At 38.8% G+C, this 19396-nt stretch overlaps 1 protein-coding gene across 7 annotated transcripts; it reads left to right on the forward strand.

The window, feature by feature from the left end:
• Positions 1-9: 9 nt before the first annotated feature.
• On the forward strand, positions 10-18610 carry LOC122880498 (zinc finger protein 821). 7 transcript variants are annotated; one of them, XM_044205895.1, is made up of 6 exons: positions 10-147; positions 9392-9523; positions 9665-9783; positions 11381-11479; positions 12961-13127; positions 14828-18610. In XM_044205895.1, the coding sequence occupies exons 1-6, from the start codon at positions 144-146 to the stop codon at positions 15810-15812; spliced, it is 1506 nt and encodes a 501-aa protein (XP_044061830.1). In that variant the 5' UTR covers positions 10-143; the 3' UTR covers positions 15813-18610. The 7 variants fall into 7 exon arrangements, with proteins under 7 accessions (XP_044061830.1, XP_044061907.1, XP_044061749.1 ...); XM_044205972.1 differs by having other exon boundaries at positions 9668-9783; XM_044205814.1 differs by lacking the exon at positions 10-147 and adding an exon at positions 2819-3299 and having other exon boundaries at positions 9668-9783.
• The last annotated feature ends 786 nt before the right edge of the window (positions 18611-19396 follow it).

Consider the following 19396-nt stretch of genomic DNA (forward strand, 5'->3'; position numbering starts at 1 on the left):
TGAAAGAAGCGCGGACTGGCTCTCGCACAGCGCTTAAGTTTATCATCAGCGTACAGTAACGTTAGCTTGTAGTAGAGGACTTCTTCACAGTCTGTGCCTCTGTCCGAGACTCCCACCTGATATGCCAGTGTTCACTGGACACCATGGGTAATAGTTGAATTACGTATTCATGATGATGAGAGCTGTAGCTAGGTGACTGACTGTACTGTTAATCCTGGTTATCATTTGCTAGTTGCTGTCTTGCTAGTAAGGTTGTCCTCTTCCATCGTTCTCGCATTGACTATAAAGGGCTAACGTTGGGCTCGTTATCTTTAGCCAGCTAGCTAACGTTAACGTTATTTCGTTGATCTATTTGGATGATTGACTTTAAATGATTGTGTGTAACGTGACTTTCAGGTTGAGCATTAATGTATGTCATCTGTCACTTACTATACAAACGCCGTAAATGTCATGACACGACGAGATTATTTTGTTGAGATGGCATATTTTCTCTTAACCCTGCGGAAGAATACGTTTTTACCCTGTCAATGTCGTGCTGCGGTCCGTTTACTCGTGGCAGTCAGTGATGACGACTACATATAATGTTATGACATTAGCAGTTCAGTGGTTTGGAGCGCCACCTAGTGTTGTTACTGTGCTGTCCAAGAAATTATTCTGTAGGTTGGGCTTGATTAATGGGGTTATTAAACATTAGATAAAGGACCGCATCAGGTTTGGTATTCAAGTCTAAGTAAGTATCATTATAAAAGCTTTCATGGATACAGATCAAATTTAGCACGAGTAATAAGGTTGAAATATAGTAAAGTTGGGACAGTTTCCAAATTTCATTGTGATCAAACGTAAAGTCAGATGGAAATAACATACCAGTTAACTGTAATGTTGATAAAGTAACAACAACAATAATCTAATGGTTGTAACAAAAAGCACTGGTTAAAAAAGGATGTTGGTGTCACTGAATATAAAAATGTTCCAAAGCCTTTTAAAGAAGGTAATTTTTATGACCGGATTAGATGCAGTGATTGTAATGTGATGTGAAGACTTCAGTTGAACCTGTTATGCATTTTGTTGGCAGCCTCACTGTGTTAAACTGTCTGAGTAAACAGGGAATCTACTGTTTTCATATCACATGGAAACAAAGAAATTATCTCTAACTTATCAAGTTTTTTTGTCTAATATTAACTTGCTTTGACATTTTTTTTTAATCATCAAGTGACATTTCTAGTCCTTTTGATCTGCCCTTTTCCATCTTGTTTCAAGATACAAACTTTTTAGAAAATTCTTGAAGCTTCTCTAGTAACAAGTGAAATTTTCTTAACCTTTTTACAGAATTACAACACGAAGAATTTCTATGAAATAAGGATTAAAGGACATTTTGAGATGTATGGTTTGCAGTGAAAGATGTTAGATGTCATTAACCTTAGCTTTCAGGTAAATATTCAGAAACTGGAGTTTTGGGCCTCAATTTCTGTGATTTGCTAACTTAAGAATGTCACAATGAAGTGTAAGAAATGATAGAAACTCAGTCAAACGTTCATTGATATTACTTATTCCTATTCAGGCTCAAGGGGGGCAGGAAGCTATCCCAGCGTACACCAGGTGGGCGATAGACTCCTTGATCAGGTTGCTAGTTCATCACAGGGCTACATAAGAAATAGGTACATATCTAATTATCAAGAATGTCCAATAAACTCTTTTGGACTGTGGCAGAAAAATGAAGAGGGTTATTTTAAAATACCAAAGCAAAACATTTTACATAATGTTGTATGTAAATAATGTGATGCTAATTTTAATGCACAGTGCTGTTTATTTAATGTGGTCTTTCCTGCTACATTTTGTCTAGCCTCAAGACTTTTTGAGTTGTACGCAGCACTATTGTCAGTCTTACTGTAACCCTTAGAGTGTACGAATCAACACTATGCCAGTGTTGATACAAGTCCACACCCATCAAGTCACTTTTTCATATTTTTGATCTGCCAGCCGATATGTATGTATGTCATATATACATATATCTGTTTATATTTCAGCGAATAAGTAAATTGCAGTACAGAAATGCCAAAGATATGCTTGTGGTCATTTAAAAACAGTGTCACTATTGCATGGTTTATCCAGCAAAGAGCACTGACAAGTTTGTTTTTAAGAGTAAAATGTCCTGCTCAGTACATAACTTTGTCACAATTAATTCATAATCAAATTAAGTGCTCATTATCAGATATATTGTTGGTCAGGCTCTAATTTATACTAGATAATTTGTGGAAGATGAACGTAATCTACTAAGGAACTTCATAGACAATGCTTCCTTTTTCCTTACAGGAGAAAAATGTGTATTTTGAAGCAGCTTTGTACTTAAATAGTTGATGATTTGACAAAACAATCCAAATTCAAGATCCACTCACTAGCTTTTTGTCAGGAGCTTTCAACTGTATCTCTCAGTCTTTGTCAGCAATAGAGCTTAGTTGTCATTGAGATGAATCTGTTGACATTAGCTGTTATGGTTTTAGGTTTTAGCACTTTTAGGGTTTCTTAAAGTTAAGTATCAAGGTTCATTCTTGACCTTGAAAATAGTACTTTGACAGAACAGTCCACATATTATTATCCAATTACTATTATCCACTTACTTCTACTTAATATTAAATGTTTAAAAATGTTCCTCTCACAAACATCTTAAGTATAGCAAAGTAACACTCAAATATATTAGAATTGATGACTTAAATATGTAGGTCCTGCATATGTGAAAATCGGTAAGGTTTCTCTACAACGTCGTTTTTTCTCCCACACGACCTGAACGCAGCATTGTATCTTTAGCATGAACTCCCCGTCGTCCCTGCATATCCCACAATCCTGTTCGGTGTAGCTTCATAGCTTTTACGTTAGAGATCAGCTGAGGTCGCGCATAGCTGCAGTGAGTGCACGGGTGCCAGCGGCTCGGGATCGGAGCAGCTCGGGGCTGCTCGGCGTCTCTCTTGGTCGGGCTCGGACATCAGTTAAAACCCCCCTGGTCGACTGGAGACGGGGCTTTTTTTCACACCTGCAAGAATGTGACTCTTTTATGTGTCCGTTTTTTATTTTTTTTTATCCCCGTAAATTGTCCCGACTCTGCCGATAGAGTATACGATTTGATCAAATTTTTTTATTTTTTTTATTTCGTTCATCATCTGTTCCCTCAGTGCGGAAAACACCTGGACTGGTCTCAGGGTAACCGTCCGGGCTAGGAGGAGATTCCAGTTTTTTTTTGTTTTTTTAACCGGGAGTGGGCAATAATATGTCCAGGCGAAAACAGACCAACCCCTTCAAAGTTAACTGTAGGTATTACAGGTATTGTCTAATACTATTTTACGAGTTATTTATCAGTGTCACGGATTGGTTGCCTGACAGGAATGTGTTGATTCAGAGCTGTTTCTGCAGCGACCTGCTTTAACAGTGTTTCTGTTTGCTTCCCTTGGTGTCCGCTGTAGCTTATAATGGATTCATATAAGATGTTTTAAACCAAAGACATGCCATCACATACTCTACTGTAGGCCTATATTCCGACTATATTATGTTAGCAGGTGACATTTAAATATCGTAGATTTTTTTTAGGTTTGCATCATAGCAGTTAACATTTTCTTGTCAGAGTGGTGATAGATAGCTCACTTTCATTTTGGTTTATAGTTTGTGTGAGAATACAGCACAGGACTTCATTGGCTGATCGAAATTCTTTTTTCTTTTCTTCTTTATTCCACAATGACCCCTTGAGTAGTTATATTGGCATAGTTACAAGTGTATGAAAGCAAAAGAGGCAGACATAAAGTAAGAAACACTTATTGCCCAGTAATTGAAATCAAACTCTGGATAAATATAATACAATCAAAAAGAAAATGATAAGTGACTGAATGAATACATATAGTAAAAACAATTTTTGAAAATGAGTTCATTATTGGTAAATATTCTTACTTAAAAGTAGCTGTTATTATCAGCAAGTTTGGTATATTGATAATGTGTAATGGTACTCATCACCTTGATCTCCTGACAAACATAAAGTACACTTGGGTTTGCGACATAGTAATGCAAAACATTTCTCCTTTGAAAATGATAATGTGTGCAAACTTTCAGTGGCATGCTGGGGGACTAGTAATTCATACCACTACTTGTGTGTTTTCCAAGTAGGCTGACTCACAAGAAGCCTTGCAATATTATCTTCCTCTAGTTAGCCTCTGTGTCAGGGCTTGTGGCTAACAATGTTTCTGGGTGTAATTTCTGTAGAGTGACTTAGCAATAACATGTTGTAGGTGTTAAGAAGAAGCTAGCATATTGTTAAACCGCAATCAGAGGGGACAAGCGTTTCAACTTCTTCACTTCACGCTGTGGATCTGCATGGTGTTAATTCAGTTTGTTCTGACATTTCAGTATGAGTACAAAATGATAGAAAAGCAATACAGAACAATAGAGCTGAAACAATTAGTTAATTAATCGATTAGTGGATTGACAGAAAAGAAATAGGCAACTATTTTGGTAATTATCTAATGTTTTTTATCATTTTATTTAGAAAAATGGCCAAACATTATCTGGTTCCAGCTTTTCAAATGTATGGTTTTGATGCTTTTCTTTGTCTTTTTGGGTTTTGGACTGTTAGTCCGATAAAATAACCAATTTGAATACGTCACACTGGGTTTTGTGAAGTTAAAATGTGCATTTTTTCACTATACTCGAAACTTGTTAATCAAAACGATTAATCAAGAAAATAGTCTACAGATTAGTAAATTAGTGTTTCTGTTATGTCTCTTTTGAGAATGAATTCTGAGTGTTTTCTGAGTGGCACATTGTTCTCAAGCATCATGTTTGTATGCAGGGCTTTCCTGCCTACCATTAATGGCACTACTATTATGAACTGTAGCATCTTATTTCGATTTCATATTCTAATGAAATATTGGCATACAATATACAAAATTAACTTTATTAAATCTAAAGCCGGAGATATACTTGCTTTTTAACCACGCGTCTGCTTAGACAACAGGCTGCGTCGGAATTGTTCACATACTTGCCTATGTACCATGCATGTTACTGAAGGATTACACTAGAGTGTGTGTGTGTGTGTGCGTGCGTGCATCTTGCATTAATTTCTGAGGACATGCACAACCGACGCTCCAAACGGAAGCAGGATACGCGAGGCAGGCATCATGCGTATGCGAACGCAGAGTTAAATCAATTATATCTCCGGTTTAAGGAATACTGGGGAGACCCCTGTTGTGAGTAAACTATTGGTGTCCCTCTCTGCTTTGGCTTTTGGCCTTCTGCCCCCTGGATCCCCTTTTTAGTGGACAGCATGCTCTTAAACACACCTCAGTTCACAGAAGGCCCAGTGTAATCTGCTGAAGTTATGTATGCTGCAGCCCTCCTTTCTAAACATAGTTTGTTTAAACTGCGGTTGAAATACATCTTGCACTTACGACAGCAGTAAGCCCTTCGAGCTAATGAGCTCATTTGCTGCTTTGTAACACTTCTACAAGAGTCCAGAGTGGGAGCTGAAAACCCTTAGCAGGGCCTAATACAATGTAATGTTGGCATAAATTAGTGCACTTGCAAAGCATTTTTTAGACTGACAAGCCCTGCCTCTTGCCGTGTCACTGGAGTGTGAGTTCAGGCGCTGTGTTTTGTACATAGACTTTCCTCTGCTTTGCCATGATTGTTTTACCTGTCTTTTCTTGTGAGGTATGAATTGCATGCACAGAGCTGTCCCCCATGAGAGGGCCACACCAGATAGACAGACTGACAGACCAGACAGGCAGGGAGACAGTCTGACAGGCAGGCGGGCTGCCACACACACACACAAAGACACACACACAGGGAATTCAGACAATAATACAACAGTGATGCCTGTCTAGCTAATTGTGTTCCTCCTTGAGTTTGATGTACAACAACATTAAGAAAAACAGCATTATATAAAAGTTAAATTAGGTTTGGAGGTGGTGCATACTTATGGAGAGAGTGGATGTGTCCTTCAGGTTGACATAAATTGACATCAGTTTGTATAACAGTATAGGTGCACGTGTTATTGAAAAACACATGCACAAAATTCTGAAATTCTTGAAGAGTTCACTATAATAAATACTGTGCAGGTTATTTCAGCATTTTTGCTAATCAAGTTTTTGATTATGTGTACATATATGTGGATACAGCACCTACAAGTTTTGTTAACTGGACTTGCATTTCATCTAATTAGAAAAGTACAGTTGAGTTTTTCATACACCTGTTTCTGTCAAGCACCTGAATTTGGTTTTGAAAGAGCTAAGATTAACATGTTTTCTCTGAAATGTGCTGCAGTAGCTCAGCACAAATGTTTCTTTATTATCTGCGATTGCTTTCATGGTGGCAGTGTATTCTTGTGGCCGGCTCAAAAGCCCAATATAACTATGTAAATATTACTTTTCTGTTGTAATTATCAAGGAGGAGAATTGAGGTGCCGAACTAACCAAAGAAAGTCTTCCAGAGAAAAATGTTAATCACTTCACCTTCTTCTTCTCTGTGATAGTAGGTCACCAGTTAATCAGAGTGAGAATTGATCTGATGTTTGGCCCACCACCCTCATTCTCCTCTGTGTTTGTGTGTGTGTGTGTGTGTGTGTGTGTGTGTGTGTGTGTGTGTGTGTGTGTGTGTGTAAGACAGGGGCCCCAGCACTTCCTGTAGATTCAGACGTGTTGTGTGTCTGCGTGTGTGTGTTTTGGAGGGGACGGCGGCTGAAAAGGACCCCCATTGCTTGTTGTTTGAGTAGAGTTTGGCATTTCTTTCTTTCTTCATTCTTCTTTTGTCTGTTTTGTTTTGTGCGCTACCACCTCCCACCCCCCTCCTCTCTTCTCCCTCCTCTCCTCTCCCTCTTCTGTGTGTCTGGCTGATGAGTTTGTCTCTTTGTCTGGATTCAGTCAGACACTGCGTCACCTCCTGCCTACAGACACACAGACTCAGAGATAACATCACAGTGGCAGAGACTGAGGGAGAGAGGGGGGGGGGGGCAGTGAGGAGAGACAGATGTACAGACAGAGCCATAGCAGTGGGGGGATGGGTATCTCTCACACATCAATCATTGGCTATGTGCCCTGAAGCCAGCTTGTTGTAGCAGTTCATAGTTCAATACTCTGACCCACTCTACCAGTGTTAATGAAGGCTTTGATTTCTATGGGAAAAGTGTCCAAACTACGTTCACGTACTAACTTCTCGCCACTACCAAACAGTACAATGACAAACCTCTTCAAAGATTATACCTGTTTTTCACAGACACACAGAGTGAGAGTGTGTGTGTGTGCGTGTGTGCGTGTGTGTGTGTGTGCGTGCGTGTGCGTGCAGTACCTCAGGATTGTGGCGAGGGCTGTAATTACTTCTGTCAGTCTCAGGTAACTGAAGTCAGGATCTCTCCCATCTCTGATCTGTGTTAATGGAGGGAGAGCATACAAGGGAAGAAAATTGGATTTTAAGCTATCATTCATTTTAGCAATCTGAAGTGGGATGTTCTTATGTGTGAATGCCAGAGGAGCTTTTGATAAAACTGTCTCCAGTGAAGCAGTGTTGGCAGTTAGATACAGGTTTGCATGGTCAGATGTAATAATAAGAAAAGTGAAGGGATTTTACAGAATCCTGCAACCCACAGGGCTACGATAAAACAAAGAGTGGAATCACAAAGTGTTAAATGAGCCACATATGGGCTGTCATGGTATGAAGCTTTATCCTCCCCCTCAGAGCTGATGGTATAGATATGGAAGTAGTCACATTCAAGCAGGGAGGACAGAGGGCGAGCCAGGCTGTTCAGTGTGTGGGTGGGTGAGAGAGAGAGAGAGAATGACCTACACACACACACACACACACACACACACACACTCATAAAAAAGTTTAGTGTTTATTTTTCACTTTTTTGTATTTTAACTGCAAGTCAACATTATTATTACTACATTATTATTATTATCCTATCTTACTTATCTCTACATATATTAATATCACAATTATTCTGTTTATGCATGTTCTTATTTTACACATGCTTTGGCAATGTTAACATCTGTTTCCCATGCCAATAAAGCCCAATTGAATTGAATTGAAAATTGAATTGAGAGACAGAGAGAGAGAGAGAGAAGCAGTTAGCTAGAGGAAAGGAGTGGAGGCTGCTTCCCCCGTGGGACTGCAGCATGGCTGTCGAACAGTATCTGCGAGTGTATATGTGTGTGGAAAACGTGGGGGTTGGGATGCAAATGAAGTTAATGTGTGTGCACGTATGTCACTGGGCTTGCCTTGCTTGGATTAGCATTCATTATGTTTCAGTGTAGTATGGCTCATATGAAAGCAGCCTAATCGGCGAAGAAGTTCCTGTGGTCCACATCTTGAGTGGATCCCAAAAGTTTTGAGAAAAACATAGAATTGTATAAATTATTTACCTGAATTATTGGCCTGGACATGATTATGTCTTACCGTTGACAAAACAAGAACTATAGGTGAATGCACTAGTGTTCAATTCATACCTTCTTGTGGTATGCTATGACAGTAGATGCACTTTCTATGTTGCTATGGAGATAAAGCACTCATGCTGGATACAATATATGGGTAAAAAGTAGGCTGCTGTATTAAAACAGACTTAATTTATTGACATGTTTAGCTCACCATATTTTTAAAAAAAAAAAGCATGTTATATGTGAAATCAATTTCTCTACTAGAGATCCTGCCACAGTGGTGCATAGTCATAGTGCTGTCTGTCTGTCTGTAGACAGAATCAGAAATCAGAATCAGAAATACTTTATTGATCCCCACACTTATGATAACTTAAGACATAACATAAGACACACTTATGTTCTGCATGTATGGTTCATGGTATACAGGAAATCGCAGTGCATTGTCATACAAAAACAGCCTTCTAAATTGTGAAACTTGATAGATAGGCTTGGTCTTCCAGTCATGTGCACCACACCCTTTATGCAAAAATGAAAACCTTGATCTGCAGTTCTTGGCATTTTATTATTGATTGATTGATTCACTCATTCATATTGTTTCATACATACATACAGTTAAGCTTACTGAGTTGCAACATTGCCAAAATTGGTCTAATAAACCCAGAGATGTTAATAAGATAAGATAACACGGTATGGCAAAATCTCTGATATCAGACACATAGAAATCATCTCATGGTATATATCGTCATATTACCCACCCCTAGTGTCATATATATATATATATATATATATATATATATATATATATATATATATATATATATATATATATATATATATATATATATATATATATATTTTCATGTAGGTTTAGCTTACAGTACACAACTAGCCACCTGCACTCCTCACTTTTTCTCTCCAGTCAGCACAGTTCATTGTGCTCACTGGAAACACTTTTATCTTACTGACTGCTACTGTCTTTCTATCTCCAGGGCCATTCCACACTTCAGGCATCACAGGACTTCAGCACACTATTAACATGGATGGCAGGGACGAATTCACCGAAGACAGTGAATGCTGCAGCAACAACTCCCAGGAAGTCCAAGAGCAGGATAGCATCTCAGGTACAGGATGGAGGGACGGAACAGGGAAGGACTGGATGGACTCTGTAGGACATCCACAGACTGAGGGGTGTTAGTGAGAATAAGCCCTACTCTGTGTTCTGTTGTCTGTCTGTATTGATAGGGCTGTGTTTACCTCCATAGAAGACAGCGATAGTGACCCTGACAACCACGGTGAAGACTCGTCCTCCAACACCTCCGCTGACGACCACATGACCACCAAGAGATCACAGTGCCGCCTACAAGGAGCGGGAGTCAAAGAGGTGAGAGGGCTGGTACCCACATCAAACAAAAAAATGGGCTAGAGTAATAATGGCCACATTCGTCTTTCATTTTCATGATTGTGCCACTTGTCAGTTTTGTTCATATTAGTATTGTTTATTTCTTTGACATTATTTTTCCTCATCTTTAATTATTTTGAGTACTGCCTGGGTGTTACACAATGGGCTACTGTACTGTGCAGTTGGTCGTGTGGCGTGAAGATACAAACAAGATTCCACAGAGATAAATTATTGACATGGATCTGCCCGTCGTTTTGAGATATACGGTACATCGCATGTGGTTTTATAACTGAAGTGGTTGTGGCCAGACTTGTGTGGGCTGTCAAAATTATAAACTTAACAGCCGGAGGTTTTTTCAACTCTCAGCCACCAGTTGTGCATGAAGCAGCTGTTGATGTTAATATTAATTTGGATATAGTTGTCCACTCTGTGTTTAGTGTTTGCTATAAGAGCGTATGCCACTGTAGTATTTGCTGCAGGTTTAAGTTACTGTAGTGTTCCATTTAACTGGGGGAAAATAGCAGATCATTTGATTGAACTTTGGTGGGGGTCAACAGGAACAGGAAGTACTGATATCTGTTATATCTGACATTTACACAGTGCTTCCTTCTTATCAGATCATCTGTTAAAACTCTAAAACACAAACTGGGGTTCAACTAGTTGCACTGCAGTGTGCAGACATATGTATAACATTCATATGGTCACCTTTTATGTTATACCTTCATGTGTGAAATTGTAAAAACAAATTGCTGAAATATTTGCTACTTAAAATCTTTATTTGTTAAATGAATGTTATTGTTAGGCATCCATTTTGAAAATGTTTACTATTTTGGGATTTCTTATGTCAAATGAGTAAAATTGGCAGATAAAAGAGGTATTTTCGTTTTTTTTGGAATGTCGTATAATCATTGAATGCTTCTGTGGGGTTGACAACTTGGACTTTTGTAAACCAGAATATACCCCTATGCAATGAAGAAAAACAGGAACAAGAAAAATGGCATGCACTTCAATTTAATGGACTCGTAATGGACTTGAACAGAGCACCTCTGGTAGCAGCCAATATGTTTTGTGCCTGGACCTTCTGTTTGAAAATGTTCTGTATTTCAGCTTGTGTGTGAGTCACATCTGTGACAGCACACAGCATCATGTCACTGTTAGTGAGTCACTGGGGCTTGAGAGATTTTTGCTTATTCACACACTCAACACATCACCATATACCACTTGCAGAAATGCTTCAGTCGGAAACATGTGAAGGGAGTAGCGACTCCGCAAAGGCCCAGTGAGAAATAAAAAAATAAGTTACAGTGTCTAGCATTATTCTTTAAGCATGCACGATGTGATGCTTATAATCAGTTCTTCCTTGCTTCAGCTTGGTACTTAGGTTACACTTGTCAGGATACTAATGGTGAATCTTCTACAAATAAGGACAAATTGATTGTGTATAATAACTCTAGAAATAAAATTAATATCAAAATGGATATGATATCCAAGTATGTTGGTGTGAGGTGTACATGTACTTTGCAATATAGCACTGGTTCTGCTCCTGAAATGTGTTTTAATGATGCTTGGTTTTCCTCAGGAAAGCGAGGAAGGGGCAGACCACGGCATCAACTTTGTTTGTCCTCTCTGCATGCTGGATTTCAGCAGCCCTGAGAAACTCATCTCCCATGTCTACCAGGTGAGAACAACGCTGTCTCGCCTGTTCTAATCTAGTAGAGAACCATGAAAACAAAGCAGCTTTAGATTCTTTATTGCAGTCTGTTTCTAATAAGCTAGGTCGTCACCTTTAAAGCCTCTAAGTAGCTTTCACCATCAGCACTTCAGTGAAACGCAGGTTGAGGGAGAAGGTGTTGACTTGTATCAGCCAATCTGGTACTTACTTTGTCATGTAACTGCACAGGAGTCATACATTTTGCAGTATTTTTTTAACTAAAACAACTGAAGTTGTTTTAAGAGTTAATACAAACTTAAGTCGGTTACAATTCAATACAACTGTCAAAAAAGAAGATTATTATATATTTACTGAAGGTAAATGATTACTAATGCTGTCTTAAAATGCTGCAGTTGCAGGTTCAGCTCTTCTTCCAGGGTTTTTATCCTTTATTTTACAGTAGTCCACACCTTCCACTCTCATTATATGTGTCTTCACCAATTGCTGTGAAGTCTCCCTTCACAGTCAGTAGCTGATTTATACCTTACTTCAGCATTTGCAGAAGTCACATAATCCACACTGTTTTTTTTAGTTGTTTTTTCGCAAAAGTCAGGCAGTTTGTGGTTCTTGCACTTAAAGATGAATGTGCATTCTGTCACTGTAATGTTGAGCATTTACAACAGTGTCTGCCTTGTTAACCCGTGTGGAACATATGGACAGTGACACAAGCCATAACAGTGTCAACTGTCACTGTTAACAGTGGTAATTAATTGGTGTTGGGGTAATTATTTCTTTGTTCTTGGTATGGAGTATTCTGAGGACCACATTTGAATGCTGCTCAAATTATTTGTAATATTTGAAACGTCCCATCATCCATAGGTTTTTTCACCTACAGACTTTATTTTCAAAACTGGGTCAACTTAATTTTGTTATTCCACTTATGTTGTTTAACATTTCACATTCACACATTGTGTTGTAAGGCATTAATATCCATTTAGAACAGTAAATAATAAAAAATATTGCGTATGCGACCTGCTTTTTACCAAAATGTTTTCTTCATTTTTGATAAAATACTAACTTTACATGCTTGTAGCATGTACAGTACTGTGCATTACACCCACACCATAAATTATGATTATTATTGTTTAGCAGTCATTACATTTGATACATTTTTAATACTAATAATAAATATATTTTTCAATATTAGATTTTTTTTAAATAATTGATCTTCTACAGTTTAAAATATGTTGTATATGTTCCTTAATATTTCACAGCCATATTTCCATTGTAATGTTCTTGATAAGGTGTACAAGCAGAAAAGTGTTTGACTTGTGCAATTCCCAGTTATTGATGCAACCATAATTTTATTGTTCCTGTTCTAAATTTTGAGAACAAACTAAAACAACAAGTAGACAGTTTTCATCTTTTAATGTTGGTGGTGTGCTTTAAACGTGTTTTTTTTTTCTTCCCAGTTTCTTGTTCTTATCTTGTTTTGCCATCTTTAACAGCACACGACTATGATGAGCAACACCAAGAGCTATGTGTGCCCAGTGTGTGGGCGAGCCCTGAGTTCGCCTGGCTCGCTTGGACGGCATCTTCTCATCCACTCTGAGGACCGCCTCTCCAACTGCGCTGTCTGTGGCGCACGCTTCACAGACACCAACAACTTTAACAGGTTCGGCTCATCTTTACTGTATCTCTGGTCTCAGGCCTTTAATGCACATTGCTTTCAAGTAAGAAGTATACAGACGCTTTAGATATAGATTTCTATAGTTTCTGTGTTTTACTTCAAATTAATAACATTCTTATCAATAGTTAAGCAGTTGACATAATGTTAAAAATGTAAAGTCAGCTGCTTCCACAGTTGTCAAGGAGATAAAAGACAAATAAATAATAAATCATAATAAATAGATAATATAAAATACAGTGCTTACCTCATAATGTTTTTCTGTTTTGTTACTGATCAAATTCCTGCTGTTTTTATTAATGTCTCAAACAGGATCTAGGGCTTCAGTAACCTACAATACATCTCTTTATCAGCATACAACAAAGTCAGCAGACATCACTGATTCAGCAGGAGAAACTATTTAAAATAATACAGTTTAATTCCTCATAGAACATCAAAACATTATTTTGGCAGGAGTGCAGTGAATAAATAAAAAAATGAAGCCTTCAAAAGACAAAAATTTAGGTTGACTGGAGATTTTCTTTTTTGGACATCCAACACGGTGGTCAAATCTATCAAAAGGTGTGCACTGTACAGTCTGAAAATTAAGTGAAAACATATCTAGCAGCACACTCGAACACATGGAGCAGTGGTTCTCAGAGTGTGAGATTAGGCACGATGCAGAACATGAGGGATGAATAAAATTAGTACTGGAATGACAGATTTAATGGAAATAAACTTGCATGTTGCTTAGCAACTACCATTACGTTTCAAATTGAAACGGCACAGGCAAGGTCAGAACACATAGAAGGAGAAACAGTGAGAAGCCGTAATGTATCGTGGACAGGAGTAAAAAAAAAGAGAAAAAAAAACACAATTCATGAGCTATTATAGATGGCAGAATCGGGTGTTCCACGAGTACGTATGTGTGTGGAAAAGGCATTTGATGTTGTTATCGGCAGCTATAATGAATTGACTTTTTAAGCATCTGGCACACATTTTTTGTTCCAATAGTGTTATCTGCAAAAAGTCACCTTCTCTTGGGTTGTTACAGTGTGCTAAACTCCTCTCACCACAGGTCACATGACACAGTGTCTTGCGCATCTCTGAAACAAATAGTTGGGGAAATGAGTAAGATGAAATGAGTCATCTTTTTTCCATTTGACTAAATTGTTTCAAATCATGTCAATCATAGCAGCTTGATAGATGAAGCCAAAATTATACTAATCATTAAAAAATGCTGTCAAAAATATGTGACCATGCAGACGAAGTTACTGTTACAAGCTGTTGGCTAGTGGCTAACAAGAATGCAAGGCAACTGAAAAGTTTTAATTGCCACCAAAATGGCTGTGTTTTACCCTTCACTGTCATTTATTATGCAAGCGGAATATTTCAGCTTCATATAATTAAGTGATGTATTTAGCATTTGATGCAGACTAGTGTGGTCAGTGTGGACAGTAAGATTTGATCAATCGTTCTGGAGATGAAAAGAACACAGTGTTACATGTCATTTAAGTAAAGAATGTACGAGAGGACTGTTTGTACCAAGATATGTGTCTTGAGAGCTAATTATGTTCAATTAAGCAATACCACTCACTTTTAAGTTTTTCTACAGTTAAATGTAGAATTGTGCCTCAACTCAAACTTCCAGACATAAATAAGGGGATGTATTATTTTGACCAGATATTTAATACTGTGTCTTTTCTTAGGGAGAAGCTTAAAGATGTCCTCGACACAACCAGGATGGATGTCACGGGTGGAAGGGACACCTGTTCCATGTCCCTCTCGAGCAGCCCCATGTCCAGCCCGGGCCCCGGCACTTGCTCCTGCCATGGACCAGGCCCCAGCCCCAGCTCGTGTCAGGGCCCTCACCCCTGTCAAGCACCTGACCTCAGCCCCAACCTATGTCAAGCCCATCGTACCTGCCAGGGACCAGGCCACATCTCGAGCCAGTGTCAAGGCCCCAGACCTTGTCACGACCCAGGCCCAGGATCTGGACCATGCTCTGGCCCAGGACCATGCACAGGCTCTGACCAAGGACCCTCCTTTCCCTCACTGCCCGACAGTCTCCTCTCCGAAGGACCATCACTCGCATCTATCCCTGATGCTCTTAACTCCTCTTCCTCAAGCCTCCCTCCTATCCCCGACATCCTGAGCCCCATGCCGGTGTATCCTGCTGGGGTGCTGCTGGTGTGCAACAGCTGCGTGGCCTATCAGCAGTTAGTGGAGGCCCAGTCGCCGATGCGAAAATGGGCTCTGCGTAGGAAGAACGAACCCTTGGAGGCCCGCTTGCAGCGCCTAGAGCGCGAGCGCACGGCAAAGAAGAACAAGCGGGCGTGTGAGACGGAAGAGGAGAGGGAAATGAGGAGGCTGCGGGACCGCGAGGCCAAACGCATGCAGAGAATGCAGGAATCAGAGGAGCAGCGGGCACGCAGGCTGCAGAGAGACAGGGAGGCCATGCGTTTGAAGAGGGCCAACGAGACGCCGGAGAAGAGGCAGGCCAGGCTGATCCGCGAGAGGGAGGCGAAGAGGATCAAGCGACGGCTGGAGAAAATCGACCCTGCTCTGAGGACACAGATAGAGCATGATCCTGCTGCTATGGCTGCCCTCACAGCAGACATGAGTCTCTTTCAGTTCCCCTGCCCTATGCCTGTCCCTTCCATTGATAATGGTCTGTTCATGAAGCTGCCCTAATTGGACCAGGCCACTGGGTGGGAAACCAATTGGCTTCTAACATTATCCTCTGCACTCTGCCATCAGACTGCCATGGTCACAGTGAACCATTCCTAGCTGGTTTACATCCAGCCTGTTCTGTGTCGAACTGCTTCACACAGAAACTGCTTTGTTAAATACAGCAAAAACTACTTCAATTTCTAATTTATTACAGTCTAGAAAACCTTGGGAACAGGGTTGAGAATGTTTCATGTTGTATGGAAGATGACATAAAAGCATGTTGTAAAGAGATTTATCTGTTCGTCAGTGGGCTAGCAGATTTAACACAGTTCATTCTAGTAGGAGCAGTTACACTTCCTTTGAGGGGAAAAAAAATTATTTTGCACATGGAGCTTCAGTGACAGGAGTGGGGACTTTGTAGTCACAGCCCCCTCCTTTCTGGTCCACTCCGCCAGCCCAGTGACTCGGGTTTACCGGTAGCTACACCTCTCTCTTCAAGCTACCACCGTGGGTCCCTGGGAAGTTCATATTCAGTCAAACTTCTACCTCAGCTGGCGACATGGTCGCGCCCTCTGTCTGTGGCTTACTGCGTTCCAACTCCAAGCTTCCAAAGCTCTATATATACTGTATACTACTACAGAGGATGTGGGTTGTTTTCCACAATTTGTGTTTGCATTTATCACTCAGGCACTTTAATAGGACACAAACATTCACAGAAGCAACCAATTTACAAACACACCAGTTGCACATGTATTTCCCAGGTTTGATTATAATGTTTCTTAACAGATTAACTCTGAATGTTTTGTCCTATTGAACATGCCCAGTGTCGAGCAACATTCCCCCTCATCTCCATTCGCCTCTTTACATTCTCTTTGCCAATATTTTAATCTGTTTTCTTCTTCCGTTTCCCTACATTGTTACACTTTGCTAGTGTCATTTCTTTTTTTACTTTTTTCTTTGGTTCATAAAAAAATCAGTCTGTGCTGCTGTTAATGTACTGTACAATACATTAGTTACCTCTTATATATTTTGGGCTCATCACATTAAGGAATATTGTGCTAAAATGTTAATTAAGTGGTCACAGTGAAACAGTTCCTAATGTGTTACTTGTTGACAACCAAATTTGTCACATTACTTGAATTCTGCCCACAAGAACACATTTGTTTTCCTCATTATGAGTAAATAACAACATGAAAGTGGGTTATTATCATTATTATTATATAGTGGATCATACACAGATAATGCAATTTCTGTAGCACATGCTTGGTCAAGCTTCAGTACCTTCAATATTATGTAACCTGTACCACTTAAATTGGGCTTAATTTATATCCCCTGTCAGCAGAATTGATAAAAGATATTTATTGATTCATATGACAGAGGAACTCATTTTAAACACGTTCCTGTTGTTTTTTTTAATCCCCCATCTGTTACTGAGCACTGGGAGAGAGATTTTATTAATCTATATCCATTAACCTCATTCCAGCACATATTTATGCAATATGATGTGAATATATTTTTCTTGTGAAAATGTTTGGGTTAATTCTTTACCGTCAGTGGTATAAAATTGTTTTAATGTTAAAAAAAATTAGAGGCCATGTTGGATATCCCTGGTTTAATTTCCTGCCTGTAAGGTTACCTCCAGTTTTTTCTTGACTTCACAGCTCCAGATGCAAACATTTACAGTGTCAAATGAGCAGTTTCTGAAATATTCTTCAAAGAATATCAGAGACAAGGACAAGTACTGGTTCTGTTTGAGTCACTCCTAGACAAGAGTCAGTCTACTTGGCTGTTTCTTACAGCAAATTTAACCAAGAAAAAAATATTGGGATTTTTTTTTTGTTCCATCCTCAGAGGTTTTTCTAGGAGTGCATCAAACCTCTATGCAACAGATGTGTTATTTATTCCAAGGTAAATTAATTAATTTTTCACTGAAACTATGCAGAATGCGACTTTAATTTAAATGGACTTCAATGTAAAGAGTTTAGCTTCTCAGGCAATTTAACTCAGTGAGAGGGCTCAGAGCCTAGTTACAACACCCTGGTCCATAAGAATCATTTATAGATTTATCATATGACAGTTTCAGGCAAGTGTGCGACTTTTCTAGAGACACTCTGTCTTCGGAGGTATCTTTTCACTTCCTAGTTCAGCACATGAAAGCAACAGGGTCTCACTGCCATCCTATTCATGACATACTGTACCAAGGGCAGATCAGTGTTCTCAACAAAGTCTTCAGGTGTCATTTATTTCTCTCTTCTCTCAGACTATGAATACTGGGTATTCTCAGAGGTTGCTCTTTGAAATTGCTGTGATCCCCTTTGTCCTACAGTGGACTAATGCGACAGAAAACTGCGCCGTCTGTGGTCTGACATACTATTGCAAAGGAAGTACCATGAACTCTGAAGTGATGTTGGTCTTTACGAGCAGTACTTTCAGTATGGATTTAGGTAAGCACTGCATGTCGTGAAACTGCACTTGTCCTAGAATGATTTAATATGAGCTTGTGTTCTATTGTTAGTTTATGCCTGCCTGTTTTTTACAGTTTAATCAAAAAGAAAAATGTTGTTAAAAATGTTGGCCTTTCTATATTAAATCTATCAGGATTTTCTCTCAATGTCCATGTTTACAAAACAAATCTTTCTGAACAAGGCCAAATGAATGAGCTTAAACTGCTAATGAGAACATTCATGCTTGCTGCATTATCAATGCATTCTGACTGGATGGCACTTTGGAGATGCCATCCTCTGTTACTGGATTAACAGATGTACAGATCGTGATGAAACTGGTAAAGAATGTGGAAATAAACATTGACTTTACTATAATGGTAGCGTCCCGTCACTTTCCTCCTTTGTTTTATAGACACAAATACACATTTATGTTTAATGGATACAGTGTCGCACACAATTCTTTAACAGTGAGAGGTCTTCTCTTAAAATGGTAAGTGTAGGTGAAGTTTTAACAGAAAATATTTAGGAATTATGGCATTTGTGTCTGCTAGTTTGTTGGATGTCTTGCAGAGGCAGTGTGGTGTGTTAACTTCTGTGGTGGGAAGCACTTGTACTGGGGTATTTTGTTCTTTATACTTACACTACTCCTAAATTTAAAATGAATACAGAAATATTGTTTTTTATGGAAGCAAATAATAGTCATACAAATTTAAAACGTATTAGCAAATCAATACAGAATTGTGAAATTAAATCACTACCAAATTGTTGAAATTTAAATACCACTTAATTTAGAACATTTCTATATTTTACTTTGAAAACCATCTATTTGAATGTTTGTGGTTTGAATTACCCTCTTTGAAACTGAAACATTTCAAGTGGTGCAATTTTAAAATCTCATAGCATTCACAAATTCAAGTCTCCAATGTGTTTTAAGTATATTCAAGTTGCTCAAATTCAATTAGTCAAATTCTGATCTAAAATGTGAAAATTTAAATTTTGTTTTGAATTTAAATAGTACAATTCTTGATTATTTTTTTTTTACTTGAATTTTTAGATCAAAATTTGAAAAACCTAAAATCAAGTTTTTTGAAATTGCACTATAAATAACCTTCAGTTGCTTATTAGATTCCAATTATTACGGCTATTATTGGCTTCCATAGC

Source organism: Siniperca chuatsi, linkage group LG1 (assembly GCF_020085105.1).
Source record: "Siniperca chuatsi isolate FFG_IHB_CAS linkage group LG1, ASM2008510v1, whole genome shotgun sequence".
Lineage (NCBI taxonomy): Eukaryota > Metazoa > Chordata > Actinopteri > Centrarchiformes > Sinipercidae > Siniperca > Siniperca chuatsi.